This window comes from Hoplias malabaricus, chromosome 18, assembly GCF_029633855.1.
Source record: "Hoplias malabaricus isolate fHopMal1 chromosome 18, fHopMal1.hap1, whole genome shotgun sequence".
NCBI lineage: Eukaryota > Metazoa > Chordata > Actinopteri > Characiformes > Erythrinidae > Hoplias > Hoplias malabaricus.
In genome coordinates this window covers 23,119,082-23,138,076 of record NC_089817.1, presented here as the reverse complement: position 1 = coordinate 23,138,076, position 18,995 = coordinate 23,119,082, and the positions used below count along the sequence as shown (strand labels likewise).

General features: G+C 40.8%; 1 protein-coding gene across 1 annotated transcript in view; it reads right to left on the bottom strand.

Moving 5' to 3' along the window:
* The window catches only part of LOC136674634 (seizure 6-like protein), a 51,790-nt gene extending 33,118 nt beyond the window's left edge, over nt 1–18,672 (bottom strand). The window contains exon 1 of the mRNA XM_066650733.1: nt 18,456–18,672. Within this exon, the coding sequence (XP_066506830.1) occupies nt 18,456–18,528 (73 nt within the window). The 5' untranslated portion in view covers nt 18,529–18,672. The remainder of the gene's footprint in view (nt 1–18,455) is intronic.
* Between the last annotated feature and the right edge of the window lie 323 nt (nt 18,673–18,995).

Sequence of the window (18,995 nt, the reverse complement as noted above, 5' to 3'; positions counted from 1 at the left end):
ATGAGAGCTTGCAACATCCAGCAGCAAAAGCCCCAAACTGCACAGCAATTACCCAGGGCAGAGTCTTACAGCCCCGGCAAATACACGACCCAATGCTGTGCGAGGCAAAGTGCTGATTGAGAAATTAATCCTCTGCCTGTCATCAACTTAAACCTCTTTTTCGCAGACACTCTCGCTTACCCCACTCCCCTTATCCCTCATCCTCACACACACACACACACACACACACACACACACACACACCGTCTCTCTCTTTATCTTGTTTCCCCCGATTTTGTTTCTCTCCATTCCTGCTTCCCCCGCATCCTCGCTTACTGTCGGATTATGACTCAGACAGTTTTCCCTTCAGCGGAGGCGAAAACAGTACAATCGCTTTTTCGGTAAGTGGCCAACACTGAGAACATAGGAGGAGGTAGAGGAAGAAAAAAATAACATGACAGTAGCTAAGTCGATGCAAATAACTAATCCTGGAATCAGCTCAAGCTGTGTGAATCGCAGAGCTTTGAGAATATGACATGGATTCCATTTAACTGTTCAGAAACAGGAAAAGTCTGCAGATTTTACACTTCATGTCTACTCAGCACAAAGCAGAAGTCTACACACAGTTAAGATGACAGGAGGCCTAAGAGTTCCTCATTAGTCAACTGGATACAGATTGAAGGCTTCTTACACTTAATAAGTGCTATTCAACTCTCTTTTATCCCCACATGTCCAACTGAACTATCCATATGTTTCCCAAAAAGCATGCCATATCAAATTTAATTTCTAGCTACAGTAATCGTTATTTCTATGGCAGGTTCTCACAGGTGTGTCTAACAGAGTGGACAGTGAGTGCACCATGTTTAAAAACTTACAGGCAACGTTCACAATTTTAATCAAAAATCACTTTTTATAAAATTCTGAGGATATTTCCCTTAAAATCTGCTGCTCTCCAGTCTGTTTGCTTGTATGTGGTCTAATGTGTTTACAAAGCCCCCGTGTCAGTAAATGGGGAAAAAAAAAAATAAAATTTTTTGACTTGATACGTGCAATTGATACGTGCTGGAGTTCTGACGAGTTGTGCTAGCTTGTCGGAATGTGCTACTTTACAGTTCTGCGCATGATCAGCCCCAAAATGTTTAATATTTTCATATGATTTATGTAAAATAAATATGTTTTCTTCAGTGCATTACACAACCTTAGTATACTCTTATTATTTGCTTGAGTATTCCAAAACTAAAACTAAACACGGCATATTAAATGTAAAAAAAAAAAAAACCCTATTAAACAATTTCTTATCACCCTAATTATAATTATGATTAAAGGCTAAGGGTATTTAGGCGGTGTATATCCTCCAGCTTATAATTCTGTAGGCAGCATTTTCTGATACACTACATTTAGCATATCAGAGTATCTTACCTATCCTTTTATTTAAGCAGCGGTACGTATAAAAATACACTATGACAGCACAATTCGACAAGGTAGCACAACTCCTCAGAACACCGGTATGCTAGGCTTTCTCACTTTCTCATAGAAGAGCAAAGGCATCTGGTGTTTTTAGACAACAAAGAGAACTCCACACGTTGAAAAGTGCAAACCAGGATAAGGATATTGTTCTATTCCTGCTAAATAGGTGGGTAATATTTACTTATAAAGGTGAAATGTCACCAAGTTTGTGAGATGGCTAACTGTATTACCGAAAGTGCTACCAAACTATACAACTTTAGTTACAAATGAGTTTCTCTGGTAATTCCAAGAGTGAATAAAAACAAACAAGTGAAACTTCAATCATGTACAAACGACAGTCATTTTCTCTCTCAGACATACCATTCTACATTAGAAGATGCTAAGCTTCTGAACATAAACAAGCCAGAGAACAGCGATTCCCCACAATCAAAGACATCCTCTTTAGCGAGACAGTTGGTGTGCTGGACTATGCTGCAGCCACTAACAACTTGAAATGGAAACAGCAGAAATGGAATTTGCCATCATGTTAAACTAGCTTGAACTGAACAATAAAACTTTCCATATACTCTATCCTCACATTGGCTTTTCACTGGCATGCCCAATTTTTCAAAACTTTTGATTAATTCAAGATCCAATATTCTCTAAAGCTTAAATGGATGAAAAAAATGTGAGGTTGAAATCAGAACTGGATTTATGGTCCTATTTAAAATGCTATGCTATGCAGTATGAATTGTAGCTCCTTATCCAACATGATACTTCATATGGCAGGTAAATATATTTTTGCGAACGACTACATATTTACAAGACTTGAATTAAAATATAATAAATTTATAGAACAGTAGTGCTTTAGGTAGTGTCTTTTCTTACAGGCTTGTTTGTCTGCATGGGTAACATCCCAGAGTTCAAAAACACACATTGGTAGGTGGATTGGCTACTCAAAAGTGTCCATAGGTATGAGTGTGTGAGTGAATGAATGAGTGTGAGATGCCCTGTGTTCCTGGCTTGCACCCAGTGATTCCAAATCGGCTCCAGACCCACCGCAACCCTGAACTGGGTAAGCGGGTATGGTCAGTGGGTGGATAAATGAATGGATTAAGCACAGACACAACTGAAATTTTCACCAAGGTCACCATGTAATTGATAAAAAGACATATTCACTAACTGCCTGTTTTACAACTGCCCTGTCATGTTGTTTGTCACAACAAAGCAAGCTTGTGAAGACTGTAACTTCACAAATGGAGTCACATACTGATGTTTAATGAAAGCTTCACAAGGGGCTTTATATAGCACCTTTCATAATTGAAACCTCTTGTCTATTTCCAATAAACATACACAGAGTGTAAAATGAGCTAAAGCTGGCTGTTTTTCCCCCCCTGACTTATGGTATACTTCCAGACATTACAAATGTTTGAATAAGGGAATATTTTTGCCAGTTGTCTGGAAAGCTTGATCAACCTAGCAACAGTTTCTATGAAACAACACACTTGCAGAGCATGGATAGGTCCATTTCTGTCCCCAAAAAATTCCTCTCCCTACTTGAAGCTGACAAGAGGAAGAATCCAACAAATCTGTATCAGCATGCACACCAGGATCCTGTCAAGTGTCTTCAAATCCCTGTCTACTACTCTCCCGGTCCCTTTTGTCCAGCATGGATCAATTCCCAAAGCTGTCTGAAAAGAATATGACAAGATCATCAGGGAGGCATTGTGTGGAAATAATTGTCACATTGTATCGTTGTAACAGGCTTGTTTTGTCATGGAGAGACGCTTCTTTGGTCTTGAACAAACGCCAGCCTATTTACACCCTGACAAAACAGGCACATGTTTAATGACTAAAAGCCAGCAGAAGTACAAAATGGAATGAACAGCTTCGTTCTATTGGTTTGATAAACAAGCTGCACTTTTCCCTCTCTCTCACGAGCCCCGCTCTTTTCTTTTCCCCTTTTCCCTGAGAGCATTTCATTATCACAGTTTAGCGCTGTGACTGTGCGCTGACACATTAACGGTGCCAATGATCCAACCACATGAGTGGAGTGTGTTGGTGTGAGGGTGTGTGTATGTATGTGTGTGTGAGAAGGGGAAGGGGACAGAGGGCAGGGTGTAGGCAGTGTGAGAGTATGAGTAAGGATAAGGAATACAATCTAAAATGGAAATAATAATACACCGTGCCGCTGATGAAATGCTGAGAAACACTCACAATTAACAAAATATTATAAGAATAAAAAAAATAAAATCTCTAAGCTTTGGTCATATATAATGAATAAATGAAAACAGTCAGAGGCTCACATCTGATCTAAGAGGTAATCTCTGAGAATGATAATAATTAAAACCAAAATATTAAAATGACCTTTCTGAGCCTAAATTAATTGTCCATGTTATCAGCTCCACTACGCCTTTGTAGATGTACAATTACAGACTGGAGTCCATTTGTAGCCATCCTTTATCCTGTGCCTCAGTAGACAGGACCCCCAGAGAAGGCTATCAAAGCATGCAGAAGAACAGATGGACAGGAACACACTGTAAACACGTTGAACTATAATGTGAAAATTCATGGAAATTGGAGCTGAAAATGAGTTTAGAAACAAGGAGGTAACTAACACTGAGGGAGATTAATGTAAATTTGACTAAAGTTTTCCCTCTGACAGACTAATGAATCTCTCATAAACTCTTATGTTAAGACTCTTTTTTTCAAGCTGCAGAGCCTTCAGTGCATTCTCAGTGGATTCCAGGAGGGCTCACCCCAACGTACTTTTGTCATATATAAGGTGAGGTGTGTTCCAAATGGCCCCCTACTCTATTCCTTACATTGCTCACTATGCAGTGAAGTATACAGTGTGTAGGGCACTGATTAATTTTGGGCAGAAACCTGTATGGATATCCGGAGCAGCCAGAGCCGTGTAGAGAGAGAACTAGCGTGCTGGTCAGTACCACTTCTGTAAACTTCACAATACTCTTCATTCTAAAGCTCCTGCACATAAAATAAAATATCTGATGACTGAAGAGAGAAAAATAGAATTTATATAGAATTTTATATAAGTAGCGATAAAGCTGGTCTTTCTTCAAAATATCTGTGAGGGTGACTTAATGGCACTTTATTTGTTTATGACTACAGTTGATTGTTGATTTGCTGTAGAGGCAAAGTAACTTTATAATGAACTCCTGGATAAAGCTCTCCACAAATACTGCACAGTATGTAGATAAAAAAAGCTTTATGAATCTACTGGTTACTGGTGGTATTTCTACATGAGGTGACCACAGAAATAAAACTCTTCAACATTAGATAACATTGTCAAGTTTGTACAGTGCCAATTGTCTAGATGGTCAACCTATTAACACTACCTTGTCCACATGCATGCAAACTGTGCTTGTAGTGTATTCATTTGCACGTGCACAGAGACTCCATGCGTGCCACTGTAGGCTGGAAGAATGGCAGGGGACGGTACAGTTAGGTGTTTTCTAGTGTCTTTTGCCACTTAACATGAACAAGAACAACCTACAACTTCAGGATATGAAATCTGACTGGCACACAAAAGGAACAATCACAAGTCTGCTATTTTAGTACGACATGTAGAAGGAGGCGATTCATGTCACACCAGTAAAGTGCAAAACAATACACGGGAAAGTTTGTACACACAGATTTACAGAGAGCCAATCAGAATGCAACTGGGAGAATCCTTACAGGCCAGGTTTGTGCAATGAAAGTATCAGACTCTCCATCTACTTGTGAGGAGGTGTTTTCTTACATGTGAATGAGACATGAGGTAGATGGATATTGTTGAAAAAAAGATTTGCTGCACACATCTGTCAAATGCTCGCTCTGTGTGTGACTTATCTACCATTTGCATGCCTTTAGATTGAGAGCTGCAAGTATGAGGTGGGGTTTTTGGGTTGGATTTTTTTGGGTTGAAAAAAAGACTTGCACTGCATTTTCTGTCACTGCCTCATGCTGTTCAGGGTCTTGGTGTGTACACAGCCTACCTATAATCACTATAATCACTGGACACGAGGAAGGAACACAACCTGGATAAGGCATCAGTCCATCACAGGGCATCACACACTCACACCTATAGCCAGGAGCATCCACAGAGCATCCACACAGGCACAGAGTTGAGAACATACCAAACTCCTTACAGACAGTGACACGAGGCAGGGTTTAAACCCACTACCCCGGGACTCTGGAGCTGCCCTAGAGCCCAGACCTCAATATGATGAAATATGTTTGGGATTACCTGGATAGTGAAAAGCCAAACCTGCTTCTAAACTTCCAAGACTGAAAGCTAAATATGTGGAAAAAAAACAAAATGGAGCTCTATTTCTGATGATTAACTGTAATGGGATTTGGACAAAAAATATTCATTCATTCATTATCTGTAACCGCTTATACAATTCAGGGTCACAGTGGGTCCAGAGCCTACCTGGAATCATTGGGCGCAAGGCGGGAATACACCCTGGAGAGGGCGCCAGTCCTTCACAGGGCAACACTGACACACACACATTCACTCACACCTACGGACACTTTTGAGTCGCCAATCCACCTACCAACGTGTGTTTTTTTGGACTGTGGGAAGAAACCGGAGCACCCGGAGGAAACCCATGCAGACACGGGGAGAACACACCAACTCCTCACACACAGTCACCCAGAATGGGAATCGAACCCACAACCTCCAGGCCCCTGGAGCTGTGTCACCGCGACACTACCTGCTGCGCCACCGTGCCGCCCACTAAAAATATTATGAAAATAAAAAAAAATACCTCTGAATTTCTATTTATGTAACACAGTGTTGATTTATGTCTATGGTAGGAGTGTATTTGATTGCTGCATCTGATTTCTTCATCCAAATGAGTGTCTGAGAGTCAAACTACCTGACAGTGCAAACAATTTTTAAATCAATTCTCAGTTCAATTAAACGTGTTTAGTTACAGTTAAACACAGTTAGTTTCCAGTTGCATAACAAAAGCTAAAAAAAATTTAAAGCATTCACACAAACAGATACACCATGCTCCACACCATAATCAGTGGCATAACGAACACTGGGACTCATAGCGCATGAAATAATGTGACCATGCCCCCTATAAATTTATTAAACCACTTATATTGTTATGCAATTTCATACCCCTCTCACAAGACTCAGGAGTTCTGAAATATCTTAATATAGTTCAACAATTTCTCTTCATTAAATCACCAGTTTGGTTGAGACCCAAAAACAGTGAAGAAATAATCTAATTACATTGTCATGTATTGTTCAGATGAGGTAACATCCATGTTGGGCCCATTATGCTACTGAACACAAAGATTTCCTTGCAATAATATCTCCCCATTACAAGCACATCTGCACTTTCCATACCTTGCTGTTTCCTAATGAAAAAAAATATTCTATTCAAATATTTCCATGACAGAGATCACTTCCCCAAGGTGTCTTACCCAGGAATGCTAATTTCTACATTTTTCTCATTAGGTAAAAATGTGTGCAGGGTGCCCAAAGCACAGTGACAGTGATAGTGGTTATCAGTGTTGAGAGAGAGGGGGAGAGAGAGAGAGAGAGAGAGAGAGAGAGAGAGAGAGATGAGATGAGTATGTTTAATGATTTCCAGTGAAGGCTAATGAGCAGGACACGGGCACAAGCACTGGATCGATGCTGTAGGACACTGCCTGCATGTCCCCACTGGGTCAGCTGAAGGATCCACAATAAAATGGAGCATCCATCGATTTATACAACGCTGGCCTCAGCACAATGCATTTTAAACTAAAATGCTCTCGCCTACTCTGTATTGTTGTTATCATAGAGTCAATGCCTCCTGTGCCATTGTGAGTAGGGATGAAATCAACAGTGTCTATAATATTATAAACATACCCTGTTAGATGCATTCTGTAGGTATGTATATTCAATTCCTTCAGTGGCTGCTGTAATTCAAGGGCACGTGGGCGTGCAAAACATTATCTGTCAATCTTGGTCCAATGAGACAGACGGCGTTGGCTTCCAACAGCTTATGCAGCCTCTCAGGCCCAATCAATGTAAGGCAGTAATTGGGGGTACAACAAAAATATCCAACCCTAGAAGCTGGAAATTACAGGCTCCTGCATTGATTGGTGAACCATAGTAGACAGGTCAAGCTTCAGCCTAAAGGCCAATCCATGCTTCGGTATCAAACCTATGGCATAGGAAATGCATAAACATGAACCCTACAGCATAGCCTGAAATGCACTTCTGGAGAAATTTTACTATGCATCGTGTCAATGCAGACTGCAACGACTGATTGGTCAATAGTCAGATGGACATTGTTTAAGTTGAACCGAAGAAGTACAAAAACATGAACTCTGCCTCTCCACATACTGCAGACTGCAGCAAATTCATGGGAAGAGATTTCCTCAGACATGGTTTGGACTTCAGGTATACATTTAAAAATTTGAACAAAAGGGAAAATATGGATGTCTCCAAGAAAAGCAGGACCATGCTTTCTTGGCCCATCATGTAAAATATGCTCTGTCAAAAAACAACTCACTAAATAGTGCACTTTAAAGATTTCTGATACTGATACTACTACACCACTACATTGTGCACTACATAGGTTTGAGGAAGATGTTTGAGATTCAGCCCTAGCAGTAAGGCATGTAATTAAACAGCGACCCAGACACCAACACACAAATAATAAACGCTCACGATGGCGTTGGGCTCTTGCATAGCCTACGGTGTAGGACCTGCATGGTTTCAATGCAGAAGCATGAATAAGCCTTAAAGTGAAGTAAAGTTTTCTTATTGCTTTCCAAAAATCTAACTTAAATGGGACATATCCCCAAATTAACACCAGGGGGTTTCAATGAATAGTCTGTGACATGCTTTTGTCAAAATACCACAAGGGTCAAGCATCACATTTCTATAACCACACTGTCTAAACAGCCCTGTTCAGAATTCAGTGCCAGGTCCTTTAAATTATAAAGATCCACTGTTCACTCCAACCCAAATACACAGCAGTGAGAAGCCTTCTCTTTATTCACTTTTTGGATGTTTTTGCTCAGTGGTCTTATTTCTCCATGACAGCTGTGTCTGTTAAACACAATTTAACCTTATCTGTGGGGGCAGTGCAATTGTAAAGTCTCAGAACTTGACATAGAATGTCGAGACAAAAACAAAACCCAAAAAAAATATCCTGACAGCGTTGTCTTGTTTCACAGTTTGAGTTGGTAGGTACTCCAGGTACTCAAATGGGACTTTTTTTCTTCATAATATGTCCCATTTAATATCCGTGTGGTTTGAATCAAATGTGTGGCTTAGTCATGTGTTTTGCATAAAGCAATTTTGTGCAAAATATAATTGTAATTCTAAATTTTATAGAATTACACACACACACACACACAAATATGGCATAGTATTAAAAAAAAACAAATAAACAAACAACCTAAACACCAAATATTAAAATGCTAACCAAACCAAATGTCCAAACCAACACTAGCACATACATATTTTTCCTTGAAGAAACTCATAAGGAATGCAGTGAAAAATATATTATTATCATATACCAGTTTCAAACTAATTCATTTTTAATTAAATACATAATTACAATTTAATACTATGCAGCAGTTGCTATAAAATGACAATTGAGCCAGAGAATGTTTGAATTTTGATTTACACAAAAAACACGCTTGAATATGTATTTGTAAACCTAATACATTAGAGACAGCTCCAGTGCAAATCCAAAGAAACAAACATGGGTCTTGGCTGACTGACTACATTGGGTGTAAGATGTAAACTGTGTAATTTTTGCTTGGAAAAAGAGAAAAAGGCATGATGTGTGCCTCTGGGGCTAAACCCGGAGTGTTCGGTTTCCGGCTGCTGTCGTGCTCTGCAGGGTGGCACTGGCACGGGTGGTGGTGAAGCAGATGGCCTGTGCTGTCTGCTCCTCACTCAGCCTCTTCACTACAGCTTCACAGGTGTGAGCCGTCTGCTCGGGCAGCTGTGCATTTCTCTATTTCTCTTGCTCTCTCCCGCTGTCTTTCATCTCCTTGCTTCTCACCCAACATGCTGACCCCTGCTTCTCCTCCCCGAATCCCGTTTTTCTGACTGCATCGTCCTCAAAGGCGACACATAATGAATAATGCTGCCCGTGATTCAGTGAATAACACTCAAAGCGTCTCATTAACCACTTCTGTCCCAAACAAAGGCGATGACAGATCAAAAGGCAATATCCTTGCCGTTCATCTCCCTCCTGGGCTCATTTAACTTACAGCACGCACAAGACGATCAAAAAGATCAGTGCTGTGATCGGTGTACCCAACTCTCTCACTCAGTCTCTCTGGAAGGATTCCCTATGTTGATTCTTGTATCACCATGACAACCCATCTCAAAAGTACTCACCATTCACAATTAATGCAGCCTCTAAAACATTTACCAACTGATTTATTTATGACTTTGCCCAGCTCTGAAATAAAATCCCAAGTATCCCTACTGTATAGCTTTGGAGTATTTTTGTAGTTTCTTCAGGCTCTGTGATAAATACTTCAATGTCTTCTGCACAAAAAAAGGTTTTGTCTCTTAGATGCCTTAATCATACGGTGCTTTCATAACCACACCGAAATGTGACAGCAGGGCCATCAAAGAGACAGAGCTTTCTCCTCTCCTCCTCTTAACCCTCCATCTTGTCCCTGGTGCTTACTTCCTTGCCTAGATATGGAGTAGGTTGGCGTGTGTGAGCAGTGTTTCAATGACCAGTGCACACTGCCCTAGCTGCCTTGCCAAGAGGCCTCCACACTCCGCCAATCATTCACTCAAATTCCTAGGAGAACACAGACCTGAGAAAGGCCAGTCTCTGCACACACACATTCATCCTTCAGTGTTTGGAGCTCTCATTGCTTTCTAGTTAGACTTTCTTACTATCATTCAGAATCCTGTTGAAACAAAATCTGCAGTTTGAACATAAATAAATATATGTTCCAAATACGTATGGCGAGTTTGAACTGAAAATGAAAAAATGGTGCACATTATATTATTATATTATTATTATATATAAGTATTTTTGACAGAATCACTCCTTAAAAAGCTAACTGGACTGATCCTTCTAAATTTCTGCAGAATTAAACACAATGTAGACTATTCTGGATAACTACTGTTACCAAACTCCCCCTCCCAATTGTTTTCAATCAGAAGCTCTGTATTTAAGGTTGTACAGAATTTGAGTAAATGTACAGTAGCTTGTACATAGTTTAATTTAAACTTGTACATTTTTATGCACTGTTTGAATTACCACAAAACTCATTTGTAACTCAAGCCGTTTAGTTTTTTGTAGCACATTCAGTATGTGTTTAATTTAATGCAAAGTTAGTGGCCTCCCAAATTTAGCATCAGTTTCAAATTAAGTAATGCAGGTAAAACAGCAAAAATAAATCAATACTACCCATCTATGAAGAATAAACAGAGACGTCCTCAACTCTTATCATGCTATTCAATGTTCGGAGGTCTCTCCACAGTCCAAACTCCTCCAGATGCCGTTCCTCAGCATGAGCTAGCTACCGATCCGCGACTGCCGACCAGTGATACAGCAAGCGGTGAGGAAGCATTCTCTAAGTTTTATAAAAAGTGCATTTGACTAAAACCATGAATGTCTTGATTATATTAATTTTTTGAGTATCTTTTTTAATACTTTGCAGACTTTTGAATAAAGATATCATAAATATAAGTCTGCTATTTATTTATAAGTATGCTATTTAACAATTCCAAAGATGTACAGAACATACAGGGCTACAGCTGGTAAAACAAATCTCTCTCCTCTTAAACTAGAAAGACAGGAGAGCTGACGCGGATGCCTTAACTTATTCATTTGAGTTTATCGCAGGGCTTTGGCGCAGGTGCAAACACCAGTCACTTCAATGGGATTCTCAAATGAAGGCAACATGTTGGGACATTTGAAGACATACAAGCTGCCAGGCCCTGCTTTGAAGCGAAAAGGAACTGAAATATTAAGCGCGTAAAATGCTCCAACGACATTGAGGTGTCAGAGGCCTGACAGATTGTACATGCTTTGCACCTCCACCTCAGATGACATTGTTGTATAAGAGCCAACCACCATGACATATCTGTGCAGTTTAAATCTTATATCCCATATTGGATTTCATTAGTTTGTGGGAGAGATATGGAGTTTACTTGCATTATTCCTTATGCTACTTACTTGCATGTAAATCTGCAGGCTGTTTTAAGTACTGCAACAGAAATATATCCCATTCTTTGCAGAAACAACCCCTCCACCTCAAATCAAAGTCATCTTTCATCACTCTCACACACAGTTTTTGACCTCCCAGTGTCCGACTTGTCAAAGTACTGAGCTGGGGTACGTGAAAAGGACTTCAGGAAAATTACCTTGGATGAACTACTGTCCATGGAGCATCTTTGGGACTTAACTGAACAAGCTGTGCTCTGAATACAAATGTACTCTTTTGTAACAATCACTGCTGGGCTGGACAAGCTCTACAGGACTAAAGCAAAAAAACACATTCAGTGTAAGAAGAGCTTGTGGGGCACAATATTTTATGTACATTATTATTATTATGAAATATGACCGTGTGTTCACACTAGCATGCAATAGAGTAACAACAGACCAGTCATTATCTATGGGCAAATGTGATTTGAAGCCACAATTCATCGACAAATGATAAATCGAGTTCAGATTTTCTAAACTTCTTCTAAATGCTAATTAATTAATTATGGCACGATGTAGCGACATTTTTAAGGATTAGCTCCAAAAAATGTCTAAGCCTAATCACAGATGCGGCCATCCAAAGTCCCCAGCATCTCCTCTCTGAACTTTTTGTTCCTATTCTCAAAACTGTGGTGGTAGACATGGAGGAGAGGCTCATAAATGCTGTTTCTACATTCCCCATTTTATATGATGCATCTTTGCACAGGAACAATTTTTAATAAAATTAAGCATGGAAGAAAGAAGATTTTGTTTGTGTCTTCAAGGTGAACCTTGAAGCTTGGAACTTGTATGCGCCCACACACAACCGACCTCAAACACACCCACAAGAGACACTCTTGGAGTGACGTAAGCGAGCTAGTGTGAACAGAGGTTTCGCAATTCACATTCAAACATTCTCCCACTATTTGTCATTCTATGGTAACTGTTGCGTAGTATTAAAATTGTCACTATATTCATTATATTGTCACATTTTTATTTAAATAATAAAAAAAAAAATAAAAGTAACAGTTAAATAGTTTGAAAATGGCAAGTGATAAGAATTGATTTGTCATGCATTTGTTATGTGTTCCATTAAGAAAACTAAGAAAAAGCGCTGCAAAAGCATATGCATTATTTATTTGGTTCTTGGGGATGATTTTGAATTATATTAACTGTCATTCATTCTTTCATTGTCTGTAACCGCTTAACCAATTCAGGGTCACTGTGGGTCACCTGCAGCACCAGCCCTTTATATTAATAAAAAATAATAAAATGATGAATATTGCCATCAGCAGGTAGTGTTGCAGTCATACAGCTCCAGGGACCTGGAGTTTTCATAATGAGTTTTAATCATACCAGTGTAGCTCAATGACCACCTAAATTATGCTGTGTTTGGACATGAAATCCATGAAAAATGAGACAGACGCCCACCCACTCACTGGCGCAGAAAATGGCAGGTGGTAGTAAAGTGTGGTGAATACCCTTTACCAGTTTACCACACAATATTTATAGCTTTGTTGAACATGAAACTTTTGACTAACATATGTTTGACTGGATATTGCAATATGACAAAAGTTTAAAATTTTAGATGTAAATTTTAATAACTGTAATACATTTTAACAATTTGTCGATATGAATGTAAGGGAAGCAGTACAGAAAACTGTTGCCTTTTTGGCAGATCAAATCAAATTCAAATCAAATTTATTTGTGTAGCACTTTTTATAACTGATGTTGTCACAAAGCAGCTTCACAGAATTCCAGTAAGAAAGATTTGACATGAAATGTAAAAAAAAAAACCCAGGTGAGCAAGCCAGGGGTAACAGTGGTAAGGAAAAACTCCCTCAGCTGAGGAAGAAACCTTGGGAGGAACCAAGGCTCACAAGGGGTCACCTATCCTCCTCTGGTTAGTCTACTGGTAATAATAGTTAGTAGTCCGTGAGAACTTCAGTGTAGGGGCAGCTTCAAGGCACTTGGTGGTTGCTGGAGTGTGGGCAGCTGGTCTGAAGCGTGGAGCAAGATCTCGACAGTCATCCATCAGTGTCCAGACGGACAGGACGGCGGTCGTTTACTCGGAAAAAGGTAAAGGGATGGAATTAGTTTTGAACTGTTTGGTGTTTGTAAAGCAGAAAATGTGAACATTTACAGAGTGTGGCTAATGACTCCGCCAGATCTGACAGATATGACAGCTTTAACTAAAAGGAGAGAACCAGAAGGACACACAGACACGGGAGCATCCTGAAACACTGGCATCCCTCTGCTCCACAAGTCGACAAACCTGAGTGATCGCGTGAAGCGGCAGGACGACAGCACCGGTGTCTCAGTTTACTATAATTCCCTGTGTCCATGGACCCCCCGGATCTGCCGCCTTTATCTATGAGGGAACATTAATTACCAAAAGATAAACTAAACAAATGTGTTTTTAGCCTAGATTTGAAGATTGCGACTGGGTCCTGAACATTTTCTGGAAGATCATTCCAGAGTTGGGGGGCTTCATAAGAAAAGGCTCTTCCCCCAGCTGAGGCCTTCTGAATTCTGGGAACAATTAAAAAAACAGTATTCTGTGATCTGAATAAACGTGGAAGCTCATAATAGGAAATAGTATCTTGAAGGTATTCAGGAGCGAGCCTATGTAGAGCTTTATATGATAATAACAGGATTTTGTTGTCGATGCGGAATTTTACAGGCAGCCAATGAAGTGATGATAGAACTGAACTTATATGTTCAAATTTTCTAGTTTTAGTGAGGACCCTAGCTGCAGCATTTTGAACTAGTTGAGTTTTCTTAAATTTCTGCTGGTGCATCCTGACAGTAGTGCGTTACAGTAGTCAAGCCTTGAAGTAAAAAAGATGATTTTGGAATATTAACACTAATAAAATTCATGAAAAAACTTTTCTTTTGAACCTAATACTTGCATTAATTACTCACACTGATTATAAAAATAAGGGCGACACGGTGGCGCAGCAGGTAGTGTCACAGTCACACAGCTCCGGGGACCTGAAGGTGGTGGGTTCGAGTCCTGCTCCAGGTGACTGTCTGTGACTGTGTTCTCCCAGTGTCCACGGTGGTTTCCTCTGGTTCCTCCCACGGTCCAAAAACACACGTTGGTAGGTGGATTGGCGACTCAAAAAGTGTCCATAGGGGTGTGTGTGTCGCTCTATGAAAGACTGGCACCCCCTCCAGTGCGTGTTCCCACCTTGCGCTCCAGACCCAGGTAGGCTCCAGACCCACCCCCCCCCTGAACTGGATAAGCGGTTACAGACAATGAATGAATAATATTGCCATTTAAATACTAAGCAAGTTTCCATAAAATGACAAAAGCAGGTAGGTGGAGAACATGTAAAATTTTGAATTACAATTATACATTACACAAAAAAAATCTTTAAAAAGTATTTATAAAATTAACAATATGTATTTGTATATATGTTTTTATGTTTGGATTGTGTAGAAAGATTAGCATCCTTGAAAATTTGTCACTGTTTGTCCAGGCTGTCTAGATCCACAACAACTGCATAATGCATTTTTGTAATGGAGAATTTTGAAAGCTGGAATCTCAATAAATCATCATATACAATATATGCTAAATATATCTAGGTTTTATTGGAAAATGTAAAGCTTGTCCAACCTGATTAGTAGTTGCTATGGAGAAAATGTACACACAGTAGTATCTGAGTGACAAGCAATTTGTGGATATCAGTGTATGCTGCCTGTCAACATGACATTTCAATGCATCATCACACAATCATCTGCTGTATTCACTTCAGCTTAGCACAGCCAGGACTCGCCAGTGCAGCCAGTAATACCTCACATCATAGCAGACCTTAGTTAAGTATGAGAGTTCTGACACTCCTCAACCCTACTAGAGCTGACAAATTAGCACATTTTTCTCTTCATGCTTGAGGTGACCTAACCAACCGGAGTGGGTCAAATTGGCACCATGCCCCCCAACTAATTGGTTCTTTGGAATTCCATTCTCTTTTCTCTCATTTAATAAAATTCGTACCTCCTTCAGAAGTTACACAGTGCAGTTTATGCAGCGCCAAACCCCGAGTAGCAACAACAGAAGCTCCATTCTCCCTATTACAGGGTCTGTGAAGCATCACAGTGTTGTAAATGCTGTAATTTTAAGGTAAGAATACTACCCATTGTCCCTTTAACTAATGAACACCTCTCCTTATATTCTTGTTATATCAGGAGACTTAAGGATTTCTCAAATCTTCACAGTGACTACGGGAACTGTTCCAGCCATCATGAGCTGGGTTGAAACTTTGAGAAATAGAGCTCAGGGGATAGTGGGGGGAGGGGGTCTTGAATTGCAAACACAGGCTCTGGACATCGTGAAGGACCTGTCAGAGCCTTTTCCCTCCGGCAAAGCCCCAGGGCATCAAACACAAGCTGCATGCATTTGAAGGCAGAACAACAGAAAGCACTTTCCAAGAATTTCTAAAGGCACACAGACTGTAGCAAGCCACTGTGAGAAGCTACCAATTGGAGCCAGCCCAAATCATCCAGTGCGAAATCTTACGAAATGGCTTGCAAGTTTATTTTTATTCTAAACAGACAAGCATAACAGGAGAAGCTTATTATGCCATATAGTCCAGAAATATGTTAGTAGGGTCACAGCCTGTTCACTAATAGTTTAAAATCATCTGGCATTTGTTGTTATTAGTAATTAGGAATACTATAATTAAACACCCTGTGAAGGACTGGCACCCCCTCCAGGGTGTGTTCACGCCTTGCGCTCAATGATTCCGTGTAGGCTCCGGACCCACCGTGACCCTGAATCAGATAAGCGGTTACAGACAATGAATGGATGAATAAATGCATAAACAAACACTTTTAAAAAACTATATTTGACCCAGAACTAACAAGCTATTAGACCCCATCTACAACCCCCACTTCTATGCAACTACTGTAATGTTTTAGTTAAAAGGAACACTAGGTAAGAGTAAGCTTTTTTTTTTGCTCCTGGACTCCCCCTAGTGTTTCAGAGTGTAATTCATTTTAACAGCAATGTCCTGAAATCACGGCAGGGGGTGTAGGTGGGGTTTCCTACCCTCCTCCAAAAGTTACACAGCGCAGTTTATGCACCGCTGAGCCCAGAATAGCAATGACAGAGACTGTGTTTTCCCTATTATAAATCAGTGAAACGTCACAATTATTTTGAAGCTGTAATATATTTGATGCTCTAAGGTAAAAATATTACTTAGTGTTCCTTTATATAGCTTTTGAAAACCCTGAGATTGCCTGACTGCTCCTCTCGATTGTGTCTGAAACAAGCTCTCAGCTTGCTCTTCAGACAGTTCTTCTATTTCCTTGCAGGATATTCTCGCCTTTTCTCTTCTAATTTAGCACAGAGGATCAGAAACAAGGGGTGCTCCGGAAAGCCACGGAGAAGTGATGTGATGAAAGGAGAAGGACAAATTCTAGCTGAGCGAGTTCTGCAGAGCGCACAACAGACAGTCTGTCACAAGAGCAGAGGCCGACCCTGCCAAACCGACAGTGACAGCCGAGTGAAAACATACAATTCAATGGTCGTTAGTGCAGTCACACGCATGCGTCACGCAGTTGTACCCATTTCTTTTTGTTTTTTCCTCTTGTAAGACAAAATTAAGTTGCACCAAAGCAATCAGCAGCTTGGTGTAGGAGCAGAAGTGAGTCTTCTCCTTAAAAGGCACGATGTTACAGAAGAGGAAGCATCTCCACACGGCCAACAGGTGTGCTGCCTTGTCCACAGCAGAATAATGACAGAGTGAGACAAGCTTTTCCGCCTGCAGATCATACTAGATGTGCTATGCCTGGATAATGAGAAATATTAATTAAGGGACAGAGCCAATATCAGTAGCCCGTGTGTAATTGCACCGTCTGCCTAGTTACATTTTCTAGCTAGGTTCTGTTTCTTTTCCCAATTGTCTTGTGCCAGCCTGAGCAATTACTTCATATCCATCACTTGGACTGCGTGTACTACTCTATCTTCATAATCTGGAGCAGATGGTGGGGTCGTTTTACTGCTGCAAGTCCAGGACATTTTCTTGCTGAAACACCACTTCCAAGACACAACTACTGCTTCACATGCAATTCCCTCGACCGGGAAGTTAATGACCTGCTTCAGGCTTAGGCATGAGAAAAGGAGTTTACATGATTAAATGAATAATGTAAAGGAGGTCTGTTACAAGTAAGGGAATGTTAGTGGGGTGTCTGGGAGACACATAAGTAAACAATTCAGGCTGAATAATTTAGGAAGCATTGAAATAAGCGTCCACAATGACTGAAACAAACACAAAAAGCAACATTCACGGGATGCTGCATCCAATACCTCAAGCACGTTAGATGAAAGGCAGAGTCTTCAGCAGATAACCAGTATCAATATACGTCATAATGACAATAACAACACATCAACCTGCCCTTGCTTGACCCAGTGGCCTGATTTAGAACTGATTGAGGCTGCATGTGTTCAGTTCGTAACACGCTGAGATTGCCTGGGTTTCTGCAGTGCTCTCTTTCTTCCTGCTGCAGCACACGCCAAATCAACGGGCATCATTCCTCACGTTTCAACAGCAGCGATGCCTGAAACTAGGCGAGCAGCACTGGACGCGCCGGAAGACAAGGCACAACACACAAACACTTCGTTTGTTCTCTCTAAACCTACACCAATCCCCAAAACTACACGTACATTTCACGTTTCGTCGCAGAACGCCACGAACGGGAGGGTATCGCCAAGTTTCCAAAGTGGGACGCGTGTACGGCGCGCAGTGCACCAGCAACGGGAAGGTGACTGTGTCTTGAGGGCATCACCACACAACATCCTTCCAACGTATGTGAATGGATGGACCGAACGGAAGACGTTACCTTGACTCGAGACGACTCTCCACAGTATCCCCAGGCAGAAGACGGAGCTGAGGGCTGAGCGTGGAGCCCGCATGGTGACGGCAAACCAGCAACAAAAGCAAAACCCCCTAAAAACAGAGCCCACCCGCGAGAAAACTGAAGTCTGGTAGCGTGTAAGCCCGTATGTGGAGGTTAACCAAGGAGGAGCCTCGCGTTTCGCTGCTTTGTGTTTCGCTGTATCCGCTCTGCCTCTAGCGAGTCATTCTCACTCTCTCTCTCCCTCTATTTCTCTCCTCGTCTGAACTCCGCAGTCTCTCATAGTCTACTGCCCCCCCACCCCTACTAAAGTTGCTGATTTCCTCTGTTGTGTTGCCTTCAGCTGCATTCCATTAGATATGATAATGACTGCTGAGCACTTTTTTTTGGCTCTAAAACTTTAAAAGATTAAAATAAAATAAAAAAAATCTCAACTAGGCTACCACTCACCCATCAGGCAACCCGCACAATGTTTGATCATGCTGCAGATTTTTTTCCTGAATATAGTACCCTCCAGAATTACTT